The 25279-nt window shown below is 39.2% G+C and overlaps 1 protein-coding gene across 4 annotated transcripts in view; it reads left to right on the forward strand.

Annotated features, from left to right (window-relative positions):
- The window catches only part of dnah3 (dynein axonemal heavy chain 3), an 84223-nt gene that overhangs the window by 51127 nt on the left and 7817 nt on the right, over window positions 1-25279 (forward strand). For 2 of the 4 annotated variants that reach the window (XM_068217263.2, XM_009297659.4), the window contains exons 43-58: window positions 46-225; window positions 313-436; window positions 617-773; window positions 2754-2897; window positions 4726-5392; window positions 6525-6690; window positions 6773-6989; window positions 7659-7841; window positions 10350-10548; window positions 10662-12803; window positions 13211-13436; window positions 17075-17319; window positions 19020-19136; window positions 20138-20295; window positions 22407-22574; window positions 22651-22793. In XM_068217263.2, coding sequence (XP_068073364.1) covers window positions 46-225; window positions 313-436; window positions 617-773; window positions 2754-2897; window positions 4726-5392; window positions 6525-6690; window positions 6773-6989; window positions 7659-7841; window positions 10350-10548; window positions 10662-12803; window positions 13211-13436; window positions 17075-17319; window positions 19020-19136; window positions 20138-20295; window positions 22407-22574; window positions 22651-22793 — 5236 coding nt within the window. Of the gene's footprint in view, window positions 1-45; window positions 226-312; window positions 437-616; window positions 774-2753; window positions 2898-4725; window positions 5393-6524; window positions 6691-6772; window positions 6990-7658; window positions 7842-10349; window positions 10549-10661; window positions 12804-13210; window positions 13437-17074; window positions 17320-19019; window positions 19137-20137; window positions 20296-22019; window positions 22316-22406; window positions 22575-22650; window positions 22794-25279 lie in introns of those variants that run through there. The other 2 variants (XM_073941130.1, XM_073941131.1) reach the window with 2 other exon arrangements.

Genomic DNA, 25279 nt, shown 5'->3' on the forward strand with positions numbered 1-25279 from the left:
TGAACTGGCGAAGATACAATCTGTGTATTGTAAAACGTCCTGTAGATGATCTGAACATGCCCGCGAAGGAGATATACGGTGCTCAGCCGCCTATTGAACTGCTGCGGCAGTGGATCGATCATCATCACTGGTATGATAAGAAAGACACGTCCAGGTTGGACATTGAAGATGTGCTGTATATGTCTGCTATGGGGCCCCCTGGTGGGGGGAGAAATGACATCACAGGTGACACATCTCAGATCATTAATGCTCGTCTCTAAATCAGTCAGTTTCTTCTGTGTAACTGTGTTTAGTATAATTCCTCTCTCGCAGGACGATTTACACGTCACCTAAACATCTTATCTATTGACACATTTGATGATGAGACTCTGAGTAACATCTTCACATCCATCACCGACTGGCACTTCAGCAATGGGTTCGATGCCTCTTTCTACAGGTGTGTTGATTTATGGTGAACTTAATCTGATTTTAAAATGCCTGAATGTGATTGCTTTTAAAATTACCAATTTTTAACACTTTTTCTTCACATTTTTTGTAGCCTACTTGTGGTCTTTTGGATTATGTGCAAGCTGAAATTCATGATTGAATAATTTCTGGATTAATGCTTCTGTTGTAGGTTGGGTAAAATCATGGTCCAAGCTACTATGGCAGTGTATAAGGATGCAATCGAGAGTTTCCTCCCAACACCATCTAAATCTCATTATATTTTCAATCTGCGAGATTTTGCAAGGGTAATCAGGGGAGTAATGCTCTGTCCATCAACACACATGCAGGTAAACACATATATATTTTATTATAAAAGTGAATTAATGCAGTCAGGGTTCAACGCTAAGGACTTTTTCTACTGGCCTAATTGGACCAGTGGTTCCGATATTTACTTCCTCTATCAATATTTTCACTGGCCCCACCAAAAAAAAAACGTTAATAGCTATTTCTTAGCCACAAATAAAAAAAATGTGTCAAAAATGTTTGTAAATCTAGAATTTAAATATTTAAAAAATGTTAATTAATGTTTAATAAGCAAAATTCAAAGTGTTTTGAAACATAAGATGGCTGACCTGCCAAACTGACGGCAAACTGAACAAAACATCACTTCTTTTTTTTTGTCGTGGTGTATCCTCGTTAACGTCTGCTTCCAAGACGTTAGAAACAAATGTTTTCCTTTAGCATCATCATTTAAAGTTGCCACCATGTTGCTGTCTCTTTGCTGTACTGGTTGATACTGAAAAAAATAACCTGCTCACAACATCCTATCAGATAAGAGGAGCTGAGAAGGTTGCATTTGAAGGCTTAAAAACCCAAACTGTTTCTCAATTCTAAGACTGTATTTGCACGCAATTGACAAATAGTTACAGATAAATTGAACTTCAGTGACAAGGCAGCAGTGGCCCGATCATGCAGGGGCCAGTAACTATCCTGTCTACTGTCCCGAGCATCTCACACGCTGGCCCCGGGCCATCGGGCAGTCCTTATTGTTGAGCCCTGGCAGTAATTCATACCTGTCAACATTGGGATGTGAAAATAAGGGATATTATAAGAGCTATGTCACTTTAGAAATGCACAGATCTAACATTATAATAAAAGCATTGGATTGCTTTCCTAACTTTTTATGCTCATTTAAGACGAAATTCATTTTGGAGAACACCCACCAAAATCAACATATTTAGATATTATTATTATTATTATTATTATTAATTATGTGTATATGTCTGTTCAAACTATTCAAACACGCACCCAAAGCCCAGACTTTCAAATTGTGTGGACAGAATCCTTTTGGGAAACAGCTCTATTTATCACTTTGGAGCGCGTCCGACAGTCATGCACCGCTACATGACTGCATTGTTTTGTCTGTAATGGAAAGGAAGGGAATACCTCCGTTTTTACACTTATTTCAAAGTGTTTTCATGCCTAAATTAAACAAAGGCACAGAACAGACTCACATTAAAGAGCAAGGGGCGGCCCCTGGTGGTTTGGTATGGGTTGAGTATAGACCTTTTTCTTGGAACGCAAAATTACCCATTATGCTTTGCGTGTATGCGCAAGGAGAATGTGTAGAACTTCCGGTCGGCAGGTGATGCGTGTAAACAGTCACATTTGGACAGCTTTGAAACGATAATTTTAATCTATTTTACCTGCTTTTATCCTCTTTGAACTAACACTGTTGTCCATCAGCAGCATCTCCTGGACTGATCATTTAAAGAAATGCGATCTAATAGGATGGAAAACAGCTGCTGTGAGGCGTTTTTCCCTCGTTGTCAGACGGCATCTTCTGCAGTTTAAATGAAGCCTCGTCATCGCTAAAGTCAACATTTTCTCTTTATTTCAAATATATAACCAGCCCAAACTAATGTAATTCACCAAAATGTTTGACAAACACACGTAGCCTGTACTGTGCCACTGACACACTGATTTAATAACTGTGACAAGGTGAAAATTAAGACTAGTGTTATTTCGAAATGACAGAAAAACGCAAATCATGGAGACACGCTGTAAACGGAAGTTTTTAGCATTCTACCGGAAGACGCTGGTCGCTATGGCGCCCTCCATGCAGCAGCCATGAAAAAGGTCTATAAGGAGGATTGCCTTTTTATTGCCCCCCTTCGTAAAAAGATTGAAACAGGATAATACCTTTACAGGATAATAGCAGGATAGAACTGTAAAATACTGGGGAATCCTGGAAAAAACGGGAGGGTTGACAGGTATGCAGTAATTCATTTAGGATATTCTGAGTGTTGTGCTTCTTTTGTTATCAGGAAGGTGATAAAGTCATTCGGTTGTGGATCCATGAGGTGTATCGTGTGTTTTATGATCGACTGGTTGATAATGATGACAGAGGCAAATTTTTTAACATCGTCAAAGAGAGGACATCAGCGTATTTCAAGCTAAGCCTTGACAAGGTAATTGCATTTGATAGTATTTTAGCCTTGCCGAAAATTAAATGCTAATAATAATTGCACTCAATTCATTCAACTCAAATCATTCACTTCTCAGCACTTTACAATTTCTTCAGGTGTACCCCAGGGTTCAGTCCTGGGGCCCCTGCTTTTTTATATGTATCTCCCTCCCCTTGGTGATATCCTCCGTAAATATAACATACAGTTCCACTGCTATGCGGATGACACCCAGCTCTATCTCTCTGGCAAACCGTCTTATTTTCCACCTTCATCCCTTATAATCAAATATCGGTTCTCTCTTAACTTTCTCAAATTAAAAAGTGCAAAAACTGAGGTGTTGCTTGTTGGTACCAAACCCTCAGTCCAAAACTGACAGCTTTTCTCTTTCTATTGACGACTGTTCCATTCATCCGTCTAAACAGGTCAAGAATCTTGGTGTCATCCTTGATAACACCCTATCTTTTGATTCTCACATCAATAACATCACCCGGTCTGCTTACTTCCGCCTACGCAACATTAACCGTCTCCGCCCTTCTCTTACTCCTCACGCCACTGCTGTTCTCGTTCATAGCCTTGTCACATCTTGTTTAGAGTACTGCAACTCTCTTCTCTTTGGTCTCATCTAAATCCCTCTGTAAGTTTCAGTTGTTCAAGAACTCAGCTGCCTGTATCATCACTAGAACTCCTTCTTCTCATCACATCAGTTCTGTCCTGCAGCAGCTTCACTGGTTACCTGTTTATTTTCGAATTGACTTGAAAATTTTGATGTTAACATTCAAATCCATCCACAATCTCGTCCCTCCATATTTGTCTGCCCTCATCCACAATGCTGTTCCCTCTCGCACCCTGAGATCTTCTTCCTCCCTCCACTTGTCTGTTCCCTTTACTCGTCTATTGTCCATAGGCAGGAGAGCATTCAGCCACTATGCTCTCCGGCTTTGGAACTCACTACCACCTGGGGGTTGGGAGGGGTTACACTTTATTTTAAGGTAACTACAGTGTAACTATTAAATTAACTACTGAGTAATATTAATTGATTACCTTTACTGGTCCCACTTTATATTAAGTGTCCTTAACTATATGTACTTACATCAAAAAATAAATACTATGTACTTACTGTGTTTATAATGTATTACATGTGGTGCTTTTGAGTTGGGATAGAGGTTGGGTTATGGACAGGTTTGGTGGTATGGGTAGGTTTAAGGGTGGGTTAAGGTGTAAGAGATGGTCAACAGTGTATTTAGAAATGTAATTACAGAATTAAATTACAGATGTATTTACATACAGGTATTTAATTAAGCATAAGTACACTGTAAATACATGTATTTACACAATAAGTACATTGTAACAAACTATTAATTCCTGTGTAAGTACATATTAGTTAAGGCCACTTAATATAAAGTGGAACCCATTTACTTACAATATATTTGGGGTTAGAATGTGGGTTAAATATAAGGTTACATGGAATCATGTATAATGGTCAAAAATCATTGTAATTACTATAGTAAGTGCATGAAACGTGTAAGTATGTCACCTTAAATTAACGTGTTACCTTAAGTTTTATAAGAATCTGACCTGGGCATTTTTTATTTTATTTTCATCTAGATTAATTAATTTATCATTAGTTGATTTTAATTTTAAAAAGGGGTTTTCACTCATTTTTCCAGAGATGGGTTCCGGCTGGAAGGGCATTCGCTGTTTAAAAACTTGCTGGAATAGTTGGCGGTTCATTCCGCTGTGGCGACCCCAGATTAATAAGGGATAGTTAAATAGGAACTAAGCCAACAAGAAAATGAATGAATGTTTTCACTCATCTCTTTTTTCTGTCCAGCTCCTCGGTCATCTCACTCTGTCTGGTAAAGTTGAAGATGACAGCATTCGCAGCCTGTTTTTTGGGGACTACTCCAAACCAGACTCGGCCAACAAACAATACGACGAGATCACAGATCTGAGCACATTAACAGAGGTGATGGATTTCTACCTCAGAGAGTTCAATAACATCAGCAAAGCACCCATGAACCTTGTCATGTTTCAGTTTGCCATCGAACACATCTCGCGGATCTGCCGTGTGCTAAAGCAAGACAACGGGCACCTGCTGCTGGTCGGCATTGGGGGATCAGGAAGACAAAGTGCCACCAAACTTGCCACTTTCATCAACGACTATGAGCTGTTCCAGATCGAACTGACCAAGAACTACAGCATGTCAGACTGGCGGGACAATCTGAAGCATCTGATGCTAAAATCAGGGATAGAGGGCAAGAAAACAACCTTCCTCTTTAGCGACAGCCAGATCAAGGATGAGGCCTTCGTTGAAGACATCAACATGCTTCTGAACACAGGAGATGTGCCGAACATCTTTCCGCTGGACGAGCGGGCGGACATCATTGAAAAAATGCAGGGAATTGCCCAAATGGAAGGAAAAAAGATTGACGTCACACCGCTCTCAATGTACAACTTCTTTATCGACAGGGTTAAAACCAATCTTCATATAGTTCTCGGTACTGTATATTATATTTTTATACTTTATTTACAGTTAAAGACAAAATTATTAGCCCTCTTTTGAAATGTTCATTATTTTTTAAATATTTCCAAAGGGCTTTTTAAACATAGTTTAAGAACTAATTTCTGATAACTAATTCCTTTGTCATTGGCATTAAAAAGTATGTCATATTTTACTAGCTATTTTATAAGATCCAACCCAGGCTTATTCTGATTATGTACCCGTATATATATTTCTGGAGATCGTCAATTAAGTCCCAGGAGCTACGTTTTTTTTTTTTTTTTTTTTCGCAGTTTTTGTTTTCACGAAACCACCAGAGGCTGTGTATTCTTTTTCAGATCTCAGTTTTTTCTCGCAAGTGCCATTCTCGACTGCTCTTTTCACGTAAATCCACCAGAGGCTGCTGTTGACTGACTGTCTACTGACTGAATGACTGACTGACCAATCGACTGACCCACCCTCCCCCTTTCATAAACCCAAACAATAGTATTTTCAAAAGCACAGATTGACCCGCCCACCCCCTTTCCTAAATCCAACCGCAGTGTTTCGAAAAGTAATCCAGAAAAAGAAAAGCCCTCACTGCAGCCTGATTTTTACCACGTTTCAAGATTTTATTACATCTTCACCCTGTTATTTACTTGTTTATTTTATTTTTTAGCTTTTGTTTTTGTCTTAGCTGCTTTCTGAAACCCCAAAGTTTATAAATTCGGTAACACTTCAGGGACTAATTCTCACTATTAACTAGTTGCATATTATTATTAGTTGCTTGTTAGCTTATTAACCTACCCAATACCTAAACTACCTTAATAACTAATAAGGAGCAAATTAGGAGTTTATTGAAGCAAAAGTAAAATTGGTATGGTAAGAGCGAGAACTGAACCTTAAAATAAAGTGTGACCAAAAATTATTTCCACATATTACAAAGTATATCGCAATATATATTGCAGAAAAACAAAATATCGAAATGTCAGATTTTTCCAATATCGTTCAGCCATAGTATATTTAACATTTTCTTTCCTCTAAGATGCTCTTTTTTTATATATATATATATATATATATATATATATATATATATATATATATATATACACACATAATTAAACATATACAAAACCTTATGTGTCCAATAGCAATGAGTCCAATAGGTGAAGACTTTCGTAACCGTCTGAGGATGTTCCCATCTCTGATCAACTGCTGCACCATAGACTGGTTTCAGGCCTGGCCTAAAGACGCTCTCGAGATGGTCGCCAACAAGTTCCTTGAGGATCTAGACCTGGAAGACGACATCAGGATAGAGTGAGCCAGAATTGATCACCTTTATTACCTTAAAATATAGAAAATATAGTTTTACATTGATCCGTTTCTGCTGTATTCTCAGGGTGGTGGAAATGTGTAAAACCTTCCAGGAGAGTGTGCGAGAGCTGTCCGAGCGTTATTACTCTCAGCTGCGCAGACATAACTATGTCACTCCTACCTCTTACCTGGAGCTCATCCTGACCTTTAAAGCATTGCTCAACTCTAAACGCAGCGAGGTGAATGAGCTCAGGAATCGCTACATAGTCGGTCTGCAGAAACTTGACTTTGCCTCCTCTCAGGTAGGACATGTGATCATTTGTGATCAAATGTGATCATTTCTTAATATACAGTTAAAGTCAGAATTATTCGCCTCCCTGTTTATTTTTTCCCCAATTTCTGTTTAACAGAGAGCAGATTTTTTCTACACATTTCTAATCATAATAGTTTTATTAACTCATTTCTAATAACTGATTTCTTTTATCTTTGCCATGATGACAGTAAATAATATTTTTAAAATATATAAGACACTTCTACAAAGCTTAAAGTGACATTTAAAGGCTTAACTAGGTTAATTAGGTTAACTAGGCAAGTTATTGTATGATGATGGTTTGTTCTGTAGACTATTGAAAAAAATGTATCTTAGAGGAGCTAATAATATTGACCTTAAAATGATGTTTAAAAAATTAAAAACTGCTTTTATTCTAACCGAAATAAAACAAATAAGACTTTCTCCAGAAGAAAAAATATTATCAGACATACTGTGAAAATTTCCATGCTCTGTTAAACATCATTTAAGAAATATTTTAAAAAGAAAATAAAGTTCAAAGGGGGGCTATTTATTCTGACTTTAAATGTATGCTGGCCTATATATATATATATATAAATGCTCAAGACTCACACTATGAAATAAATAATATACATAGTTGTTCGTCATGTTGTTGATAATGCTGTGTGAATGTGATATGCAGGTAGCAGTCATGCAGCAGGAGCTCACAGCTCTACAGCCAGAACTTATCGAGACCGCGAAACAGACTGATCAGATGATGGTGAAGATAGAAAAAGAGACAGTGGAGGTGGATGCTAAGAAAGAGCTTGTCAGTGCCGATGAGAAAGTGGCCAATGAAGCAGCAGCTGCTGCTAAAGCGATCAAGGTAATCAGGTGGAACTGCTTTGACACTTGCATTTGCAAACTTATTTAGAGTATTTTATTGGCCCAAAACTTTAGCAAAATGGTGAACAATTGATGATAATACCCACAATCAATTATTAATACTAAATAATTGTCTTTTGTTGCTGCTTTTCCCTTTAATCAAGTGTAAATGTGACTTTGGAAGACAAAAACAAAAAGGTTTTTATTTATACATCAACTGAAAACTTAATTTTTTGCATTGATGTCTGGTTTATTAGAAATGAACATTTATGGCTGAGATACAACTATTTAAATGAGCAATCTGAGGGTGCCAGGAAAATCTAAATTCGAAGAAAATCATCTTTAAAGTTGTCTGAATGAAGTGCTGTGCCATGCTCATTCATTTATTTTCTTGTCATCTTAGTCCCTTTATTAATCCGGGGTCACCACAGCGGAATGAACCACCATCTTATCCAGCATATTTTTGCGCAGCGGAAGCCCTGCCAGCCGCAACCCAACACTGGGAAAGCCATGCTCATTACTAATGGAAAAATAAGTCAGGGCATAGATAATTAGACAATTATCTAATTGTCTGAGATAATTAGTCTATTGAAAATGTGTATTTTCCATACAAGCTGATCAATCGGTTTCTTGTCATGTGATTCGCGGTGCGCTCGCTGCATTTATTCAACTGAGTGTATCTGAAATGATACGACCGCGTCATGTTGCTTGCGCGTGCAACTCGCGCTCCTCCATTAAAAATAACGAACTTGTGGGAACTCTTGAAAAGATGCAATAAACGAACAGCCCCCAAAAGGCTGCCGCCAGGGATGGGCGATACCACAGTTTTTTATTTTTAATACGATACGGATACTTTTGTTACAATTTTTACGATATCGATACGGCTTGTTATTTAAAATATTAATGTAATTTTTTCAAAATAATGTTAATTGAAAATTTACGCTTTTTCAGCAGATGAGCACCACAACACGCTTCGTTATGTCTTTGCCATCTTGTCATTTCGTAATGCAGAAGTGTGCGACTTGAGTGTATATATATATACTGTTGTGTGTCTGTGTGTGTGTTATATGCATACACGCACACACATCCGCACACCCATGCTAACAAAGCAATTCTTGAATATAGAGAGAGAGAGGTTTGCCTCCTGTGTCCTAATTTCTTTTGTTGGACAGAGGGAGACTGAGCAGAGGAACACTGGGCAGCTTGATTTTGTTCCGCTTTTTTATATTTCAGGATGTGTTGTCTGTAAGTGTTTATAAAGGCTGCTTGTATTGCTGCTGTGTATGACTTTCTTATCCAAAATATTGCTCGTGTGGTGTTTTTTCAGCAGATGAGCACCACAACACGCTGTGTTATGTCTCTGCCATCGTGTCATTCCGCAATGCAGAAGTGTGCGACTTGCATGTGTCGAGTAGGCTACATAAGTTATCTGAAAGGCACATGATCGCTCACGTCACGTTGGCCGCAGATTGATTAGTGTAACGTCTTGTATACAAAGTGTCATTGACAATCCTGTACACAGCGGTAAAACATTTAGTTATGCAGAAATTATTACAATATAGTTAAAATTTCGAAAATATTGATACCAAATTAAAAGATTCTGCATATCGATACTCGAGCATCAATGTGCACATCCCTATATGCAATTTCCAGCAGTTTATCCTCTTGCTCAGACATGGTGAATTCTCCTGATTTGTTGTCAAATGGGATCTATTCCTTGGCAGTTTGTGTGTCCTTCACTGGGCCTTTTCATTCATTCATTTTCTTGTCGGCTTAGTCCCTTTATTAATCCGGGGTCGCCACAGCGGAATGAACCGCCAACTTATCCAGCAAGTTTTTATGCAGCGGATGCCCTTCCAGCCGCAACCCATCTCTGGGAAACATCCACACACACATTTACACACAATCATACACTACAGACAATTTAGCCTACCCAATTCACCTGTACTGCATGTCTTTGGACTGTGGGGGAAACCGGAGCACCCAGAGGAAACCCACGCGAAGGCAGTCTCCACACAGAAACGCCAACTGAGCCGAGGTTCGAACCAGCAACCCAGCGACCTTCTTGCTGTGAGGCAACAGCACTACCTACTGCGCCTCTGCCTCGCACTGGGCCTTTTCCCCTTAGCAAAAAAACTTTCCAAAGACGTCTGTTTCTTACTATTATATTTTTTTTACTGTTAGTTGGTTAAATTTGGGCGCTCAAGTAACCAAGATGTAAGCGAGAGAATATGGCCATTTTTCAAAATAAAAGATTTTTCAAAATAAATTCAGACTCAGATAATAAATAAAACGAAAATAATTCATGATTTCTTGCGCGGCCCGGTATTAATTGATCGACCCGGTGGTTAAGGACCATTGGTTTAGGGTCAAGTATAAGTATATAGCGATTCACATAAGGACTGAAATTGTGTTTGAGGAAAAATGATTCCTAGTGGGAGATTTTGGGTCATTAGAATGGGGTGGTTTATGGTGACATTTATTAAATGATGAGTTTATTGTTGGATAGGATGAGTGTGAGGGGGATCTTGCGGAGGCAATGCCAGCACTGGAAGCAGCTCTGGCGGCTCTGGACACACTGAAGCCAGCTGATATTACTGTCCTGAAGACCATGCAGAATCCTCCTGGTCCTGTCAAACTGGTCATGGAGTCCATCTGTGTCATGAAGGGCATTAAACCAGAAAGGAAACAAGACCCTGGTGGATCAGGTATGAGACTGTGGCTTGCAAATAAGAGAAACAGCATTGTATGAGTCAACTAAGATTGCCATGTCAATGTCTTCAGCTATTCTGATACCTTTTTATTTGTTTTATTTACGTAGGAAAGATGATTGAAGACTTCTGGGGACCATCTAAGAAGATTCTAGGTGACATGAAGTTCCTCGAGAGCCTTAAAACATTCAACAAGGACAACATACCTCCTGCTAGCATCAAGAAAATCAGAGAAAAGTTCATAGATCACCCTGATTTTCAGCCTTCAGTAATCAAAAGCGTGTCTTCTGCTTGTGAGGGCCTTTGCAAATGGGTGCGTGCCATGGAAGTGTACGAGCGTGTGGCCAAAGTTGTCGCCCCGAAGAAAGAGAAACTGAAAGAAGCAGAGGAAGAGTTAGCCGTGCAGATGCAGAAGTTGAATGTGAAACGTGCCGAGCTGAAGGAGGTGGAGGACCGTCTGCAGGCACTCAATGACACATTCGAAGGGATGATACAGAAGAAGAAAGACCTAGAGGCAAACATCGAGCTCTGTTCGCAGAAACTTGTACGAGCTGAAAAACTAATCGGTGGTCTGGGAGGAGAAAAAGACCGGTGGACAGAGGCCGCTCGGCTCCTCGGCATCAAATATAACAATCTGACCGGTGATGTGCTTTTGTCTTCGGCCACAGTCTCATATCTCGGAGCTTTCACTGTTGATTATCGTGTCGAGTGTCAGCAACAGTGGCTCGAGCTGTGCAACAGGAAGAAGATCCCGTATTCAGAAGACTTCACACTTGGCAACACTCTCGGAAATCAGGTACTGATCCGATCATGGCAGATCGCTGGATTACCCGTGGACTTGTTTTCCACAGATAATGGAATCATTGTGTCTAACTCTCGCCGTTGGCCACTTATGATTGACCCTCAGGGCCAAGCTAACAAGTGGATCAAAAACATGAACAAGGCTAATAAACTGTCTGTCATCAAGCTCTCAGACAGCAACTACGTCCGTTCCCTTGAGAACGCCATCCAGTTTGGCACGCCTGTACTCCTGGAGAACGTCGGTGAGGAGCTGGACGCGGTATTAGAGCCGGTTCTCTTAAAACAGACCTTTAAGCAGCAGGGCGTGGAGTACATGAAACTGGGCGAGAACACCATTGAGTATTCAAGAGATTTCCGGTTCTACATAACTACAGGACTGAGGAATCCACATTACTTGCCAGAGGTGGCAGTGAAAGTTTGTCTTTTGAACTTCATGATCACCCCATTGGGTCTCGAAGATCAGCTTCTAGGGATCGTCGCAACCAAAGAGAAACCAGAACTTGAGGAGAAGAAAAATCAGCTGATTCTGGAAAGCGCAGCCAATAATAAGCAGCTAAAGGAGATTGAGAACCAAATCCTGCAGGTTCTCTCTTCTTCAGAAGGAAACATCCTAGAGGACGAGACCGCCATTACGGTTCTGTCTTCATCTAAGCTGCTGTCAGAAGAGATCTCGGAGAAGCAGAAGATCGCAAGCGTGACAGAGAGCGAGATCGATGAAACTCGCATGGGTTACCGGCCTGTTGCTGAACACTCGTCCATTCTCTTCTTCTGCATCTCAGATTTGGCAAACATTGATCCCATGTACCAGTACTCTCTGACGTGGTTCATCAACCTGTACCTGCAGTCCATTGCTCACAGTGTGCCCAGCGATGACCTGCAGATCCGCATAGCCAACATTTTAGATCACTTCACTCTGAGGGTTTACTATAATGTGTGTCGATCCTTGTTTGAGAAGGACAAGCTGCTGTTCTCTTTGCTGTTGACTGTAGGCATCATGCAGGGCAAAGGTCAGGTGGACGACATCGTCTGGCGTTTCCTCCTCACAGGAGGTGTTGCACTAGAAAACCCACACCCCAACCCAGCTCCAGAGTGGCTTTCAGACAAATCTTGGTCTGAAGTGGTGCGGGCTTCCCAACTTTCCCGCCTTGAAGGATTATTTGAGCATGTGCAGGAGAACATTGCACTGTGGAAGCAGATTTATGACTCTGGCCATCCACAGGACGAGGAGTTACCTGGAAAGTGGCATACAGTCGTGGGCATGGAGCGCATGGTGGTCCTGCGTTGCTTCAGACCAGATAAACTGGTGCCAGCAGTACAGAAGTTCATTGTGGACAACATCGGTCGAGCATACATCGAGCCACCGACCTTTGACTTGGCGGAGAGCTACAGCGACTCCAACTGCTGTTCGCCACTCATCTTCGTCCTCTCTCCAGGATCAGACCCCACGGCAGGTAAAATAGAAAGATGTTTTCCTTTTGAATGCTGTTTAAGTCTAAACTATAAAGGCATGCTATATAAATAATAAATGAAAGCTAAATAGGATCATCCAAACAGAAAATAACCAGCAGATACGTACTAAAACTGAAAATGTTAATTTGTTGTACCCAAGAATGTTATGAATAACCCAAACTGAAGGACATGTAATGCAATAGCCAATAAAGACTGAAAATGTTCAATTGTGATGTACAATAATGTCAAATCAAATTCTGAAATGATCCGAATATAATTAAAGGACATATGTAGTACAATCTGCGCAATACAGCTACTTTATAGGTGTGTGGTTTTATCAGTGCACCCCTAGGTTCACAACAAATTGATGCTGTTTTGATTATGATGTGGCACTCTTTTTTTTGCTCAGGACTACTGAAGTTTGCGGATGATTTGGGTATGGGCGGCAGTAGGACCCAGACAATCTCTCTGGGTCAGGGTCAAGGGCCTGTAGCTGAGCAGCTGATCAAGGCCGCACTGAGCGTCGGCCACTGGGTGGTGCTGCAGAACTGCCACCTCGCAACCAGCTGGATGCCAACCTTAGAGAAGATCTGTGAGGAGGTCATCACACCTGAAAACACACACACCAGCTTCAGGTAAAAACAGCCGCAAACAGGTGCATTCAAAACACACACATCAACTGCAAATCACACTCAAATTAAAAAAATAGAGGCTGTGTATTTACCTGGTGCTGACAATGGTTTTCAATGATCCAATCAAAAAATTAGCTATTAACATGTTAGATATGAAACATGCAGTGTAAATGGCTTTTAACGAACAAACAAAACCGATCGCACACATATACAGTTGAAGTCAGAGTTATTAGCCCCCCTGAATTATTAGCGCCCCTGTTTATTTTTTCCCCAATTTCTGTTTAATGGAGGGAAGATTGTTTCAGCACATTTCTAAGCATAATAGTTTTATTAACTTATTTCTAATAACTGATTTATTTTATCTTTGCCATGATGACAGTAAATAATATTTTACTTGATATTTTTCAAGACACTTCTATACAGCTTAAAGTGACATTTAAAGGCTTAACTAGGTTAATTAGGTTAACTAGGCAGGTTAGGATAATTAGGCAATTCATTGAATAATGATGGTTTGTTCTGTAGACTGTCAAAAAAAATTAGCTTAAAGGGGCTAATAATTTTGTCCCAAAAATGTTTTTAAAAAACATTTGAAAACTTATTTTATTCTAGCTGAAATAAAACAAATAAGACTTTCTCCAGAAGAAAAAATATTATCAGACATACTGTGAAAATTTTACTTGCTCTGTAAAAAATCATTTGGGAAATAAAAAAAAATAATAATAATAATAAATCAAAGCGGGGCTAATAATTCTGACTTCAACTGTACATTTAGTTTCTATAAAAATATAAAAATAATATTAAAATAAAATAGAAATAAATGATAATATTAAGTAAATCATATTTTACTTGTATATAAAAAAAGGAAAGAAAAGAAAGGGAAAAATAGATAAAAAATGACCGGGAATGTTTCTATTCTTCCAAAATAATTGAAGGTCCTATTTTATGTAACCTAAACAGCTCGCTAAGTGAAAAAAAAACATATCAGTACAACATCTCACAGTATATCATATTTTTTCTAAGGTAAGGTGGTTTAGAACATCCATGAGCCATTGCTTAAAGGTTGGAGGATTTTTTTCCTTCCATTTGAGCAATATTTTTTTATTAAATCTTTTTATTGTTTTTAGCATAAGAAAATAAACAATAACATAAACAGAACAAACTGAAAAAAAGAGTACATGGCCATTTAACAATACACAAACAGTCGGAAACATTCATTCATTCATTTTCTTTTCGACTTAATCCTTTTATTAATCCGGGGTTGCCACAGTGGAATGAACCGCGTAAAAAAAAACTCTGCATTTCTCTGTAACCTGGATGCAGTCAGAAAGCTGTGTGTGTGTATAGACTATCCTGTCACAAAATGCGGCAAAACTTCTACATGACAGTAATAGTTTAAGGTGTTTACATGTTTACACTCGGAGAAAAGCATTTACAGCGGATCTTTCTGTCCATAGTATTGTACTGATATTAACATACTGTAAACTTAGGAACTAAATCAATTTGACTAAGGTCTGTCTTTAAACACTGAAAGAGTACTGCTGACAATACCAACTAACTTTGCCTCTGAAAAAACAAAGTCTGAACACTTTCTGTCATTCATTCATTTTCTTGTCGGCTTAGTCCCTTTATTAATCCAGGGTCGCCACAGCGAAATGAACCGCCAACTTATCCAGCAAGTTTTTACGCATGGGATGCCCTTCCGGCCGCAACCCATCTCTGGGAAAAATCCACACACATTCATTCACACACACACCAATACACTACGGACAATTTAGCTTACCCAATTCACCTGTACCGCATGTCTTTGGACTGTGGGGGAAACCAGAGCGCCCGGAGGAAACCCACACGAACGCAGGGAGAACATGCAAACTCCACACAGAAACGCCAACTGAGCCGAGGCTCGAACCAGCGACCTTTTTGCTGTGAGGCGACTGCACTACCTACTGCGCCACTACGTCGCCCGTCTGAACACTGTAACAGGTAAAAACAGTCTTCAAAGCTATCGTGCATATTAATGAAGTTGCATCTCATGCACAATAGAAGCGCACTGATTGGTTTGATCCAAGTCTTTCTCGTGAATATATGCTGCACACTCAGAGACGTCACGATGTACTGGCCGGTACAGACATCCAGTCTCCATGCTGGATTACACGCAAGGATCTAAGCACCATGACGCAGCTTCAAAAATTGGTTTCAAACCGGAAGATTTAATTAACTCGAAATAACGCAAAAACAACCAGTTTTCACTTGTTAGTGTAATATATGTGTCCTAATAGTGTTTTTTTAGCAGCGTGGGACACATATATGTATGTCAACAGCTCAAAACATATGTATATGTGTTTCGTGACCCTTTAAAGCAGTGTTTCTCAACTGGTGGGTTGCGACACCAAAGTGGGTCGCAGAGTGTGAGGTTAAAAAAGTAACAAAAGTTTAATTTTTAACTGATTTTGCTTATATCGGACTTTTATTTTGAAATGCGCGCGCAACAACCGTACCGTTTGACATGTGAAATTTAATTTAATTATAGCAACAAATATGTCGAAGCGCAAGTACAACTTATATATATGTAAAGTATGGATTTACATATATTGACGAAAAAAAGGTTTAAAAACCTCACAAGAGAGCATGAAACCTTCTCAATTAAAATGACATTTAGAAACCAAACATCCCAGTTGCAAGGACAAACCTGTGGACTATTTTCAAAGACGACTCCAATAGCTGAGAGCATCACAAAAGTGCCGAACATCTTCATGTTCAAAACAACTACAGGCACTCTACGCATCTTACTGCGCTCATCGTGTAGCAAAAGCCAAGAAAGCCCACATAATAGCAGACGAGCAAATAACTGGTGATTATTATAAAAAGGGTTATGATTATTTTAATCATTTTACTTTAATTTGCTGGTTTGTTCTGTTCAACATGATCAGTGTTAACATTTATTAACAGTTCAGTTTAGTTAATTGTAACTGAACCTTTTCTTACCCTAACCACTGCTTTCAGTATCTGATGTTTTTACTCTGTAACATTACTATAATTTGATACATGTTTGTTAAATGACAGCAATACAGTATTGTTTACTTGTAAGTCTTGGGGATTTTCTTATGATTTATCTGTCACTAGTTGTGTATGTCAACAAATAAATACAAATTAATTATAATTCCTAAAATTGTACTATAGTTCCTAAAAATTTGGGTCGCAGCTTGATGACCATGTAAAAATGTGGGTCCCATGGTCAAACCAGTTGAGAACCCCTGCTTTAAAGAATAGCTGAATAAAGGTTTGGGTGTCAGAAACTTGCTTTAGATTTCATCAGATTAACATCACTTTTACGGAAGCAATCCAGCTAAGCATTGATACCTAGCTTTGTCACAACACTTTTTCTAAAAAGTCTTTTAAAAAGTCTTTTGAGGTTGAATTTTATCTGCATCTGTAAATGGTGGAACAATGGACGAGGTCAGAACTTTTATAAGTCGTTTATATCTGTATTACATCCATTTGTAGTCAGATTGATGCAAACACGACTTAAGTATAAATAGTTTCTACATTATAAGGTGAAGAATGTCATATACATATTTTTACATATTTTTAATTTATTTCTGACATGTCTTACTAACCCAACACTAAATTCCTGGTGTTTTTAGGTTGTGGTTGACCAGTCAACCCTCAGACAAGTTTCCGGTGAGTGTTTTGCAGAATGGCGTGAAGATGACAAACGAGCCTCCGAAAGGCCTGAGGGCAAATCTACTTCGTTCTTACCTCAGCGACCCCATCTCAGACCCCACCTTCTTCAACAGCTCCGCTAGGCAGGAGATCTGGCAGAAGCTGCTGTTCGGCCTCTGTTTCTTCCACGCTCTGGTACAAGAGAGGAGAACATTCGGCCCACTCGGTCAGATATGCATCTCTAATCCAGTTTGCTTTCCTGTCTGTAATCCTTCATTTGATTCAGCCTCTATCTCTGGAGAACAGGCGGCTGTGATATTATCATCCGTCTACCTGATCTCATCTCTTCTAAACACTCATTATATGACCACAATCAAATGCCGGTTTAATAGGCAGAGACAGTTATGAGTTCAGGAACTGCTTCTCCTGGAAATGATGCTTATTAAAAAGGAACAACTTTCTTCTATAACCGCCTTCTCTTTACACACAGTCGAACGCTAAATTATTTGCCCTCCTTGAATATTTCCCAAGTGGGCGACACCGTGGCTCAGTGGTTAGCACTGTGACCGCAAGTAGGTCACTGGATCGAGTCCCAGTTGGACTAGTTGCCATTTCTGTGTGGAGTTTGCATGTTCTCTCCTTGATGGTGTGGGTTACCTCCAGGGGCTCTGGTTTCCCCCACAGTCCAAACACATGCGCTATAGGAGAATTAATAAGCTAAATTGGCTGTAGTGTGTTTGTGTGTGTTAGTGTGTGTGAATGAGAGTGTATGGATGTTTCCCAGTACTGGGTTGCAGCTGGAAGGACATCCACTGTATAAAACATATGCTGGATAAGTTGAAGGTTCATTCCACTGTGGGGACCCCCCTTATAAAAATGGACAAAGCTGAAGGAAAGGGAATGAATGGATGAATATTTTCCAAGTGATGTTTAAAAAAATCAAGTTAATTTTTATAGTATTTTCTTTAATATTTTTGGGAGAAAGTCTTATTTCTTTAGGTTTGCCTGAAATAAAGGGAGTTTACATTTTTTATATAATTTTTATATATCAATATTATTATTATTATTTATTTATTTTTTTGCCGATTTGCTACAGAACATTGCCTAAAAAATCAAACTTCCCTAATTCTTAGCAGTTAAACCAGGCTCACTAATGCATCTGCTTGCGGAGCTCCACGCCCACTATTATGTATCTTATTAGGTAGACTTGAACCAAAAGTGGGGGGGGGGTCATGGCCCTCTTAAAAAGCACTTAAAAATAAAAATATAATTTTTTTAAATTATTAAATTTCCCAAAAGGGCTAATATTTTAGCCTTCAACTGTATGTTAACTAATAACAAGGCTATTATTAAGAAAACTGATATGATTATTATCCAAAAGTGCACATCTACAATATAACGAAAATTACATAAACAATCAAAAATCCATTCATTCATTCATTCATTCATTTTCTCCCTTTATAAATCAACTTATCCAGCATAGGTTTTATGCAGTGGATGCCCTTACAGCTGCAACCCATCACTGGGAAACATCCATACACACCCATTCACACACATACACTATGGACAATTTAGCCTACCCAATTTACCTATATCGCATGTGTTTGGACTTTGGGGTAATCCGGAGCAACCGGGGTAAACCCAAACCAACAAAGGCAGAACATGCAAACTCCACACAGAAAAGCCAACTAGCCTAGCCGAGGCTCGAACCAGCCACCTTCTTGCTGTGAGGCAATCGTGCTACCCGCTTCACCACCATGACGCCCAAGACAAGAAAATACATTTAACAAGTTCTCCAATAAAGATATTTTACTTTCTTAACATGACTGTGAGCTCATGTTCCTCACAAGACAAGTTCTCTAGTACTTCTCTAGAAGTTTTTATGGTGACACTGAAAGTGTGTTCAGTCTTTATCTCTCTCTGCAGGTTGGAATATCCCATACGAGTTTAACGAGTCTGACCTGAGAATCAGCATCCGTCAGATCCAGATGTTCCTGGATGAGTATGAGGAGGTCCCACTGGAGGCTCTTACCTACCTGACAGGTGATTCAACAAGCAACACACTCTACCAGCCTCCTAACTATACTCTAACATTTACCCAATATTGCTCTAGCCATTGTTATCTGCACAGTCATAACCACTTAATGGACTTTTTTCACATTTCCGGGTGTCCCAGCAGCAGAAGTCATCATAGTTAGTGGTCACACTTTACAATAAGGTTCATTAGGTATTGTTAATTAATACATTTACTAACATGAACAAACAACGAACAATTCATCTACTACTGTATTTGTTCATGTTAGTTAACGTTAGTTAATGAAAATACAGTAGTTCATTGTTAGTTTAACTCATGGTGCATTAACTAATGTTAACAAGCATGGACTTGGATGTTATTAATGCATTAGTAAATGTTCAATTATGATTAATAAATGCTCTACATGTGTTGTTCATGATTAGTTCATGTTAGTAAATGCATTAACTAATGAACCTTATTATAAAGTGTTACCTAGTTAGTAAACTTAGAGTGTAGTGAAGTAGGAAGAGTACAACAAATAATTTCTTTACAAGCCTATTGGGTGAAATAATAAAAGAAAAATGTGTCGATGGTGTTATCAAGACCTTTACAAAAAGGAAATGTAATGTGAGACTGATAACGGCAGCCAAAAGAGAAAACAACACCGAATGTACTGCCCTGCTGCCATACATACATGCTGCATCACAAACACCTCACATAAGCAGTATTTATTCTTTTGTAATTTGATGCATATATTATATAATACAAACGTAAATACATAAAAATGTACACACAATCTATTGAATAATATAAATATTAAAACATTTAAAGGATTTAAGATGCTGATGACTGCTAAATGAATCATAACAGTCTTGTGAAAAGGCTCCGTAACAGTTTGGCAACACCCTAGTATTGCAACAACTTTTACTCTGTAGGCAAACATCCTATTTTACCTAATGCAAACACATGTCTACAGTATTTAATGGAATATAGTGTGACTGTTGAGTTGACTCGTGTGTGTTTCCTGTAGGAGAGTGTAATTATGGTGGGAGGGTGACTGACGATAAGGACCGGAGACTGCTGATGTCTCTCCTCTCCATCTTCTACAGCTGGCAGCTCATTCAGCAGGACCAGTATCGTGTGTGTGAGGGAGATCTGTATTATGTGCCTTCACATGCTCCTTACCAGGTACATTCAAACACCTGTTGTTTATGAATTAAAAAAATAGCTACATCATGCATCTTAAATTAAAAATTCTGCCAGTATTTACTTCCAGGGGGGTTTTCTGTGAGCTGTGATTGTTGTGAAGTTGTATAGCACAATGTTTAAGAAGCTCTTTTGCAACCAGTGATTAGAAACTGCACAAAAGTGACAAAAAAACTGTCATAAAAGCAGTTTGATGCTGTTGTACCCAGTTTTCTGATGTCTTCATTTAATTCCCTCATTAAATAAAAAATCCAGGATCTTCTCTTCGCTATATTTCTTTGTTAGAGTTTTGTTTAGGCCCATCTATTGTAATGTCTTTCAAGGAATAATTAGATTACCACAAGGTATCTTGATGAGTTTTGCATATTAAGCCAATGTCTACTCCATTTTTATTAATAAAATAAATCAAGTGAAAAGATGAATAAACAAATACAAGAACAAAACAAAATGCTTTACTTTATTCTCCATTGAAAATGAAGGGCCTACGACTTAGAGCAGGGGTAGGGAACCTATGGCTCGGGAGCCACATTTGGCTCTTTGACCAAAATGTGTGGCTCTCCAGCTGTCTCCCTTCAATAAAAAATTAAAACTGACACAAAAAATTAGTTTCCTATTGAAAATACAATTAAAGTAACCTTTTTATTTTATATTTTTACAGCAAAATGAATAAAAATAAAATGACATTTCAATGCGCATGTGCAGCGCTGTGGATTAACTTGAATCGGACACCAATAAAGGTTATGCAACTTCCATTTCTATGGGTGCTTTCACACCTGTGAATCGATTCATTTGTTCCGAAACAGAGATTACAATTGTTACATTGTTGCTCTTTGCTCTTGGAGCGGTTCGCTTTCACACTGCAAAGTTTATAATCGGACCAAAAGAGCTAAAACAAGCCACGTGCGAGTAAATTGGTCAGTGTCAGGGTTTATTTTGCAGCGTCCCGCTAAGCTGTCAGGAGAGGTGGTGGTTTGGTGGTGATTGACAGGGTGCGCGCGCGACTTCTCTGAGGAGAGACCAATGGGAGAGACGCGGTGGGGAGGGGTGAGAAGGGTGTGTGACGATGCCTATTTGATGAACGGGAGGGAGACGCGAGATTACCGGGAGATCATCACTCGTTTGCGGGCATCCGGAGACTCGCGAAACTTCCTGCCCTACTCATAATTCTCTCTTCATATAGCCGTAAGCCTATTACACATCCATAAAACACTATGATATAACCGCGCTTTCTCACTTCGTTTCAATCGAGCCGAGACCACCTCATTCAAGCGATCTCGGAGCGATTACTTTGGTGCAGAACAGAGCGCGATTGCCCTGTTCACATATGCCAAACGAACCGCGCTAACTGGGCAATCGAGACACGTTCCGAAACAAAAGTGTAGGTGTGAAAGCACCCTATGTTAACCTTGCGCACGTAAATTCAAACCACATTCATGAGTGCTGATGGCGAAAAGAAAACAATTCTATAAATTAGCCTTTCTTAATACATGGACTTGCTCAACATGCTTATGGCTCTCTAAAAAATGCATTTGCCAAAAATAATCAAAAATGGCTCTTTGCCCAAAAAAGGTTCCTGAGCCCTGACTTAGAGTATACAAAAATCTAAGTGCTCTGCTGGTCTGTCTGTCGCAGCCTTTTATACAGTATTCAAGCTTTTAAATACTTGTGTGCCTTTAATTTATTCAATCATTTTCTTTCCGGCTTAGTCCCTTTATTAATCAGGGGTCGCCACAGCGGAATGAACCACCAACTTATTCAGCCGATTTTTTTAGGCAGCGGATGTCTTTCCAACTGCAACATGACACCGGGATACACTCTTGCATTCACACACATACACTACGGCCAATTTAGCTTATTCAATTCCCCTATATCGCATGTGTTTGGACTGTGGGGGAAATCGGAGAACCAGGAGGAAACCCACACCAACACGGGGAGAACATGCAAACGCCACACAGAAACGCCAACTGACCCAGCTAGGGCTCGAACTAGCGACCTTCTTGCTGTGAGGCGATTGAAGTTATTACTATCAAACTATTAATTGCAAATCTTTGATGACTTTCTCAAATCTCATCCATGATTGCATTTATATGTAGAGCTATGTGGACTACATCCGCAACCTGCCTATCAGTGCTGAGCCTGAGGTCTTCGGCCTGCACAGCAATGCTAATATCACCAAAGACAACCAGGAAACCAACCAGCTGTTAGACGGAGTGCTGCTAACTCTACCAAGACAAACCAACAGCGGAGCCAAATCACCACAGGTGGGAGGATTCAGATCAGAGGTCAGTAGTTTTGTGTACCTGCTCTTTCTGACAGCAAGATTGTCGGTGTTCACAGGAAGTCGTGGATGAGCTAGCAGAGGGAATGCTGGCCAAACTCCCCTGTGATTTTGACATAGAGATGGTGACCAATAAGTATCCTCTTTTATATGAGGAGTCGATGAACACCGTCCTACGGCAGGAGCTCATTCGCTTCAACAGGTATTAAGACATATTCTTGACCAATATTGGTTACTTATAATTGAACATAACATTCCTATTAGGGCTGCATGCTACCGGAATATATGCAATGTTGTTGTTGAGTGTTGAAATAACAATATTTCTTACGATATAACATTTTCTGAGAAAAATGCTATTTTTATTAGTGTAACAGAGTTGCTGAAGTTTGCCATGCGCACTTGCGGTTTTTAGAAATTCTTTGGTTTGGTGACACCCCCTTGTCAATGCTATTATTCAAAAAAGGTAATGATTCGCATTCAAGTAATTGCTTCGTACTGTTTTTATTTTTATTACATTCTACGGCTGATTAAAAGACACAAACGTTTCAGCACAATGCCTTCCTCAGTGTGTGGCACAATTCTCTCTCCACCCTTTTATCCTGTAGTAAATCACAATGCGTCGTTCGTTAGACGGCCACTCATTTCATTATCCATTATTAACCACACAATGACTATGTATCTTCATACTTCAAACATCACTCCACAGAGGAGTTTATCAATTATTATCATTTGTCAAGTGTACATCAATACAATGAAAATCCGACAGCTAACATTGAAAAGTTACATTTACAATTACTCGAAGATTAAAAAACAAACAAATCTTACCTTCACCTCAACCCACATAACTAACTACACAAGAAACATTTACCCTCACCTTCAAAAACACAATTTCACAGGAAAACAGTAGACTTACATCAATAATGAAATTTCCATGCCAAAACATTAACCAGTTAAACTCTGCTGTTATTTGGGGATTTCCGCCTGGATTTTGCAGACCCAATTTTAAAAGCTTCCCAGATCCACATGCAGAGGTGTAAATGCAAAAATTTGGTATCATTTTAAAGAAAACCCTTTGAATTTTCATAAAACACTATTGAAAGTGTTTAAAATATCTGTATATGTCATCTGTGTTATAATAAACACCTTTGTCTTTTTTTTTATAAACTCAAATTTGAAAGTGTACCTTTTAGGTTGTGTGTGGTCTAGCGTGCTGTAATTAATTTTGGTGGTTCCTGCACATGTCTGTAATCATAGGAAAAAAGAAAAATGTCTCTACAATAATCTGTGTAAAAGTTATTGTATTCCAGCTGATGAGAGGTGCTGTACAAGCCACAGGGAGCGATCATTGTTTTCATATTTCATTATTCTTTTGTTTGATCAAACATAATTCACTGTGTTTGGAGCACGTCAGACATATAAAAGGATTACTTATGCACATCACCTCAAAAACAGAGGAGAAATGGCCCTGAAGGGCACAGCATGAGGTAAGAGATGACAGCTGTCTGTGCTATCTGGGGCTGCTTATTGATCATAAATGTATTGTTTTCGCTTCTGCTCCATGGAAACACCGAGATTCATTCGACAACTGTTTGATATGTGAATAAAAGTCAGTAAAAAGAATGCTAGAACTGTATGAGCACCGGCAAGAGCTTTCATTTGAGCTATAACTTGTACATGTGTCATATGAAAAATATGAAAATGAACCAATGTTCAATACCCAGCTCGGGCATCCAAAATAGCCTACTGTGTTTTTAAGTGTAAATAACTTTTGTACAGTAGAATAAAAACCAAAGTTATGCATATGTGCATACAATATAGCTTCTACACTTTCGAACGAAACCACTAACGGGGGTCTGATGCAATGCTGGCCCTTTAAATCTTAAAGCGAAAGTCGATGATGTCACAGACCCGGTACCAGGTCCGCGGAGATTAAGTGGTTTTAAAGAATATACATTTGTTATATTGTGTCGATCATCTAGACGGCAACTCGATGTTTGCAAACAGTCTCTATTTCAGTTCGATATATAATGATCAACCACACGAAAAATACCTTTACCTCCAAAAACCTTATTTCACAAGAAAACAGCATATTAATTATCATCATGTTTACCAACAGTCTCTTTTTCATTTCAATATATCATGATCAACCACTCGAAAAGAAAAATTAAAAATAAAAACAGCATGAATTACTCAATTACTTGAGTGCGAATCATTACCTTTTTAAAATAATAACTATGTGTAACAGAGGCCTTCTAGTGAAGTGCTGTGCAGGTAAACCTCACTCCTCTGACCTGTAAAGGGGCTTCAGCGACAGACACTAGAGGCCATGGTCTTTAGCCTCCTTGTTAGAGCAACTGACTCCCATACGAAGAATTGCCAGTTTGATCCCAGCTCAGACCGGGTTGGGTGCTGTAGGACTGGTGGGTTACACATGGGGGCTCGTCCGAGATAAGAGTGAGGTTTGGGGGGGTGGGTGTAACAGAGGCCAGCTAGCGAAGTGCTATGCAGGTAAACTTCACTCCTCTGACCTCTAAAGTTGCACTAGTGACAGATGCTAGTGGCCATGGTCTTTAGCCTCCTTGTTAGAGCAACTGACTCCCATAGGAGGAATTGCCGGTTTGATCTCAGCTCAGAGCGGGTTGTGTGCAGTAGGACCGGTGGGTTATATATGCTTTTAAATTATTAATT

This window comes from Danio rerio, chromosome 24 (genome assembly GCF_049306965.1).
Source record: "Danio rerio strain Tuebingen ecotype United States chromosome 24, GRCz12tu, whole genome shotgun sequence".
NCBI lineage: Eukaryota > Metazoa > Chordata > Actinopteri > Cypriniformes > Danionidae > Danio > Danio rerio.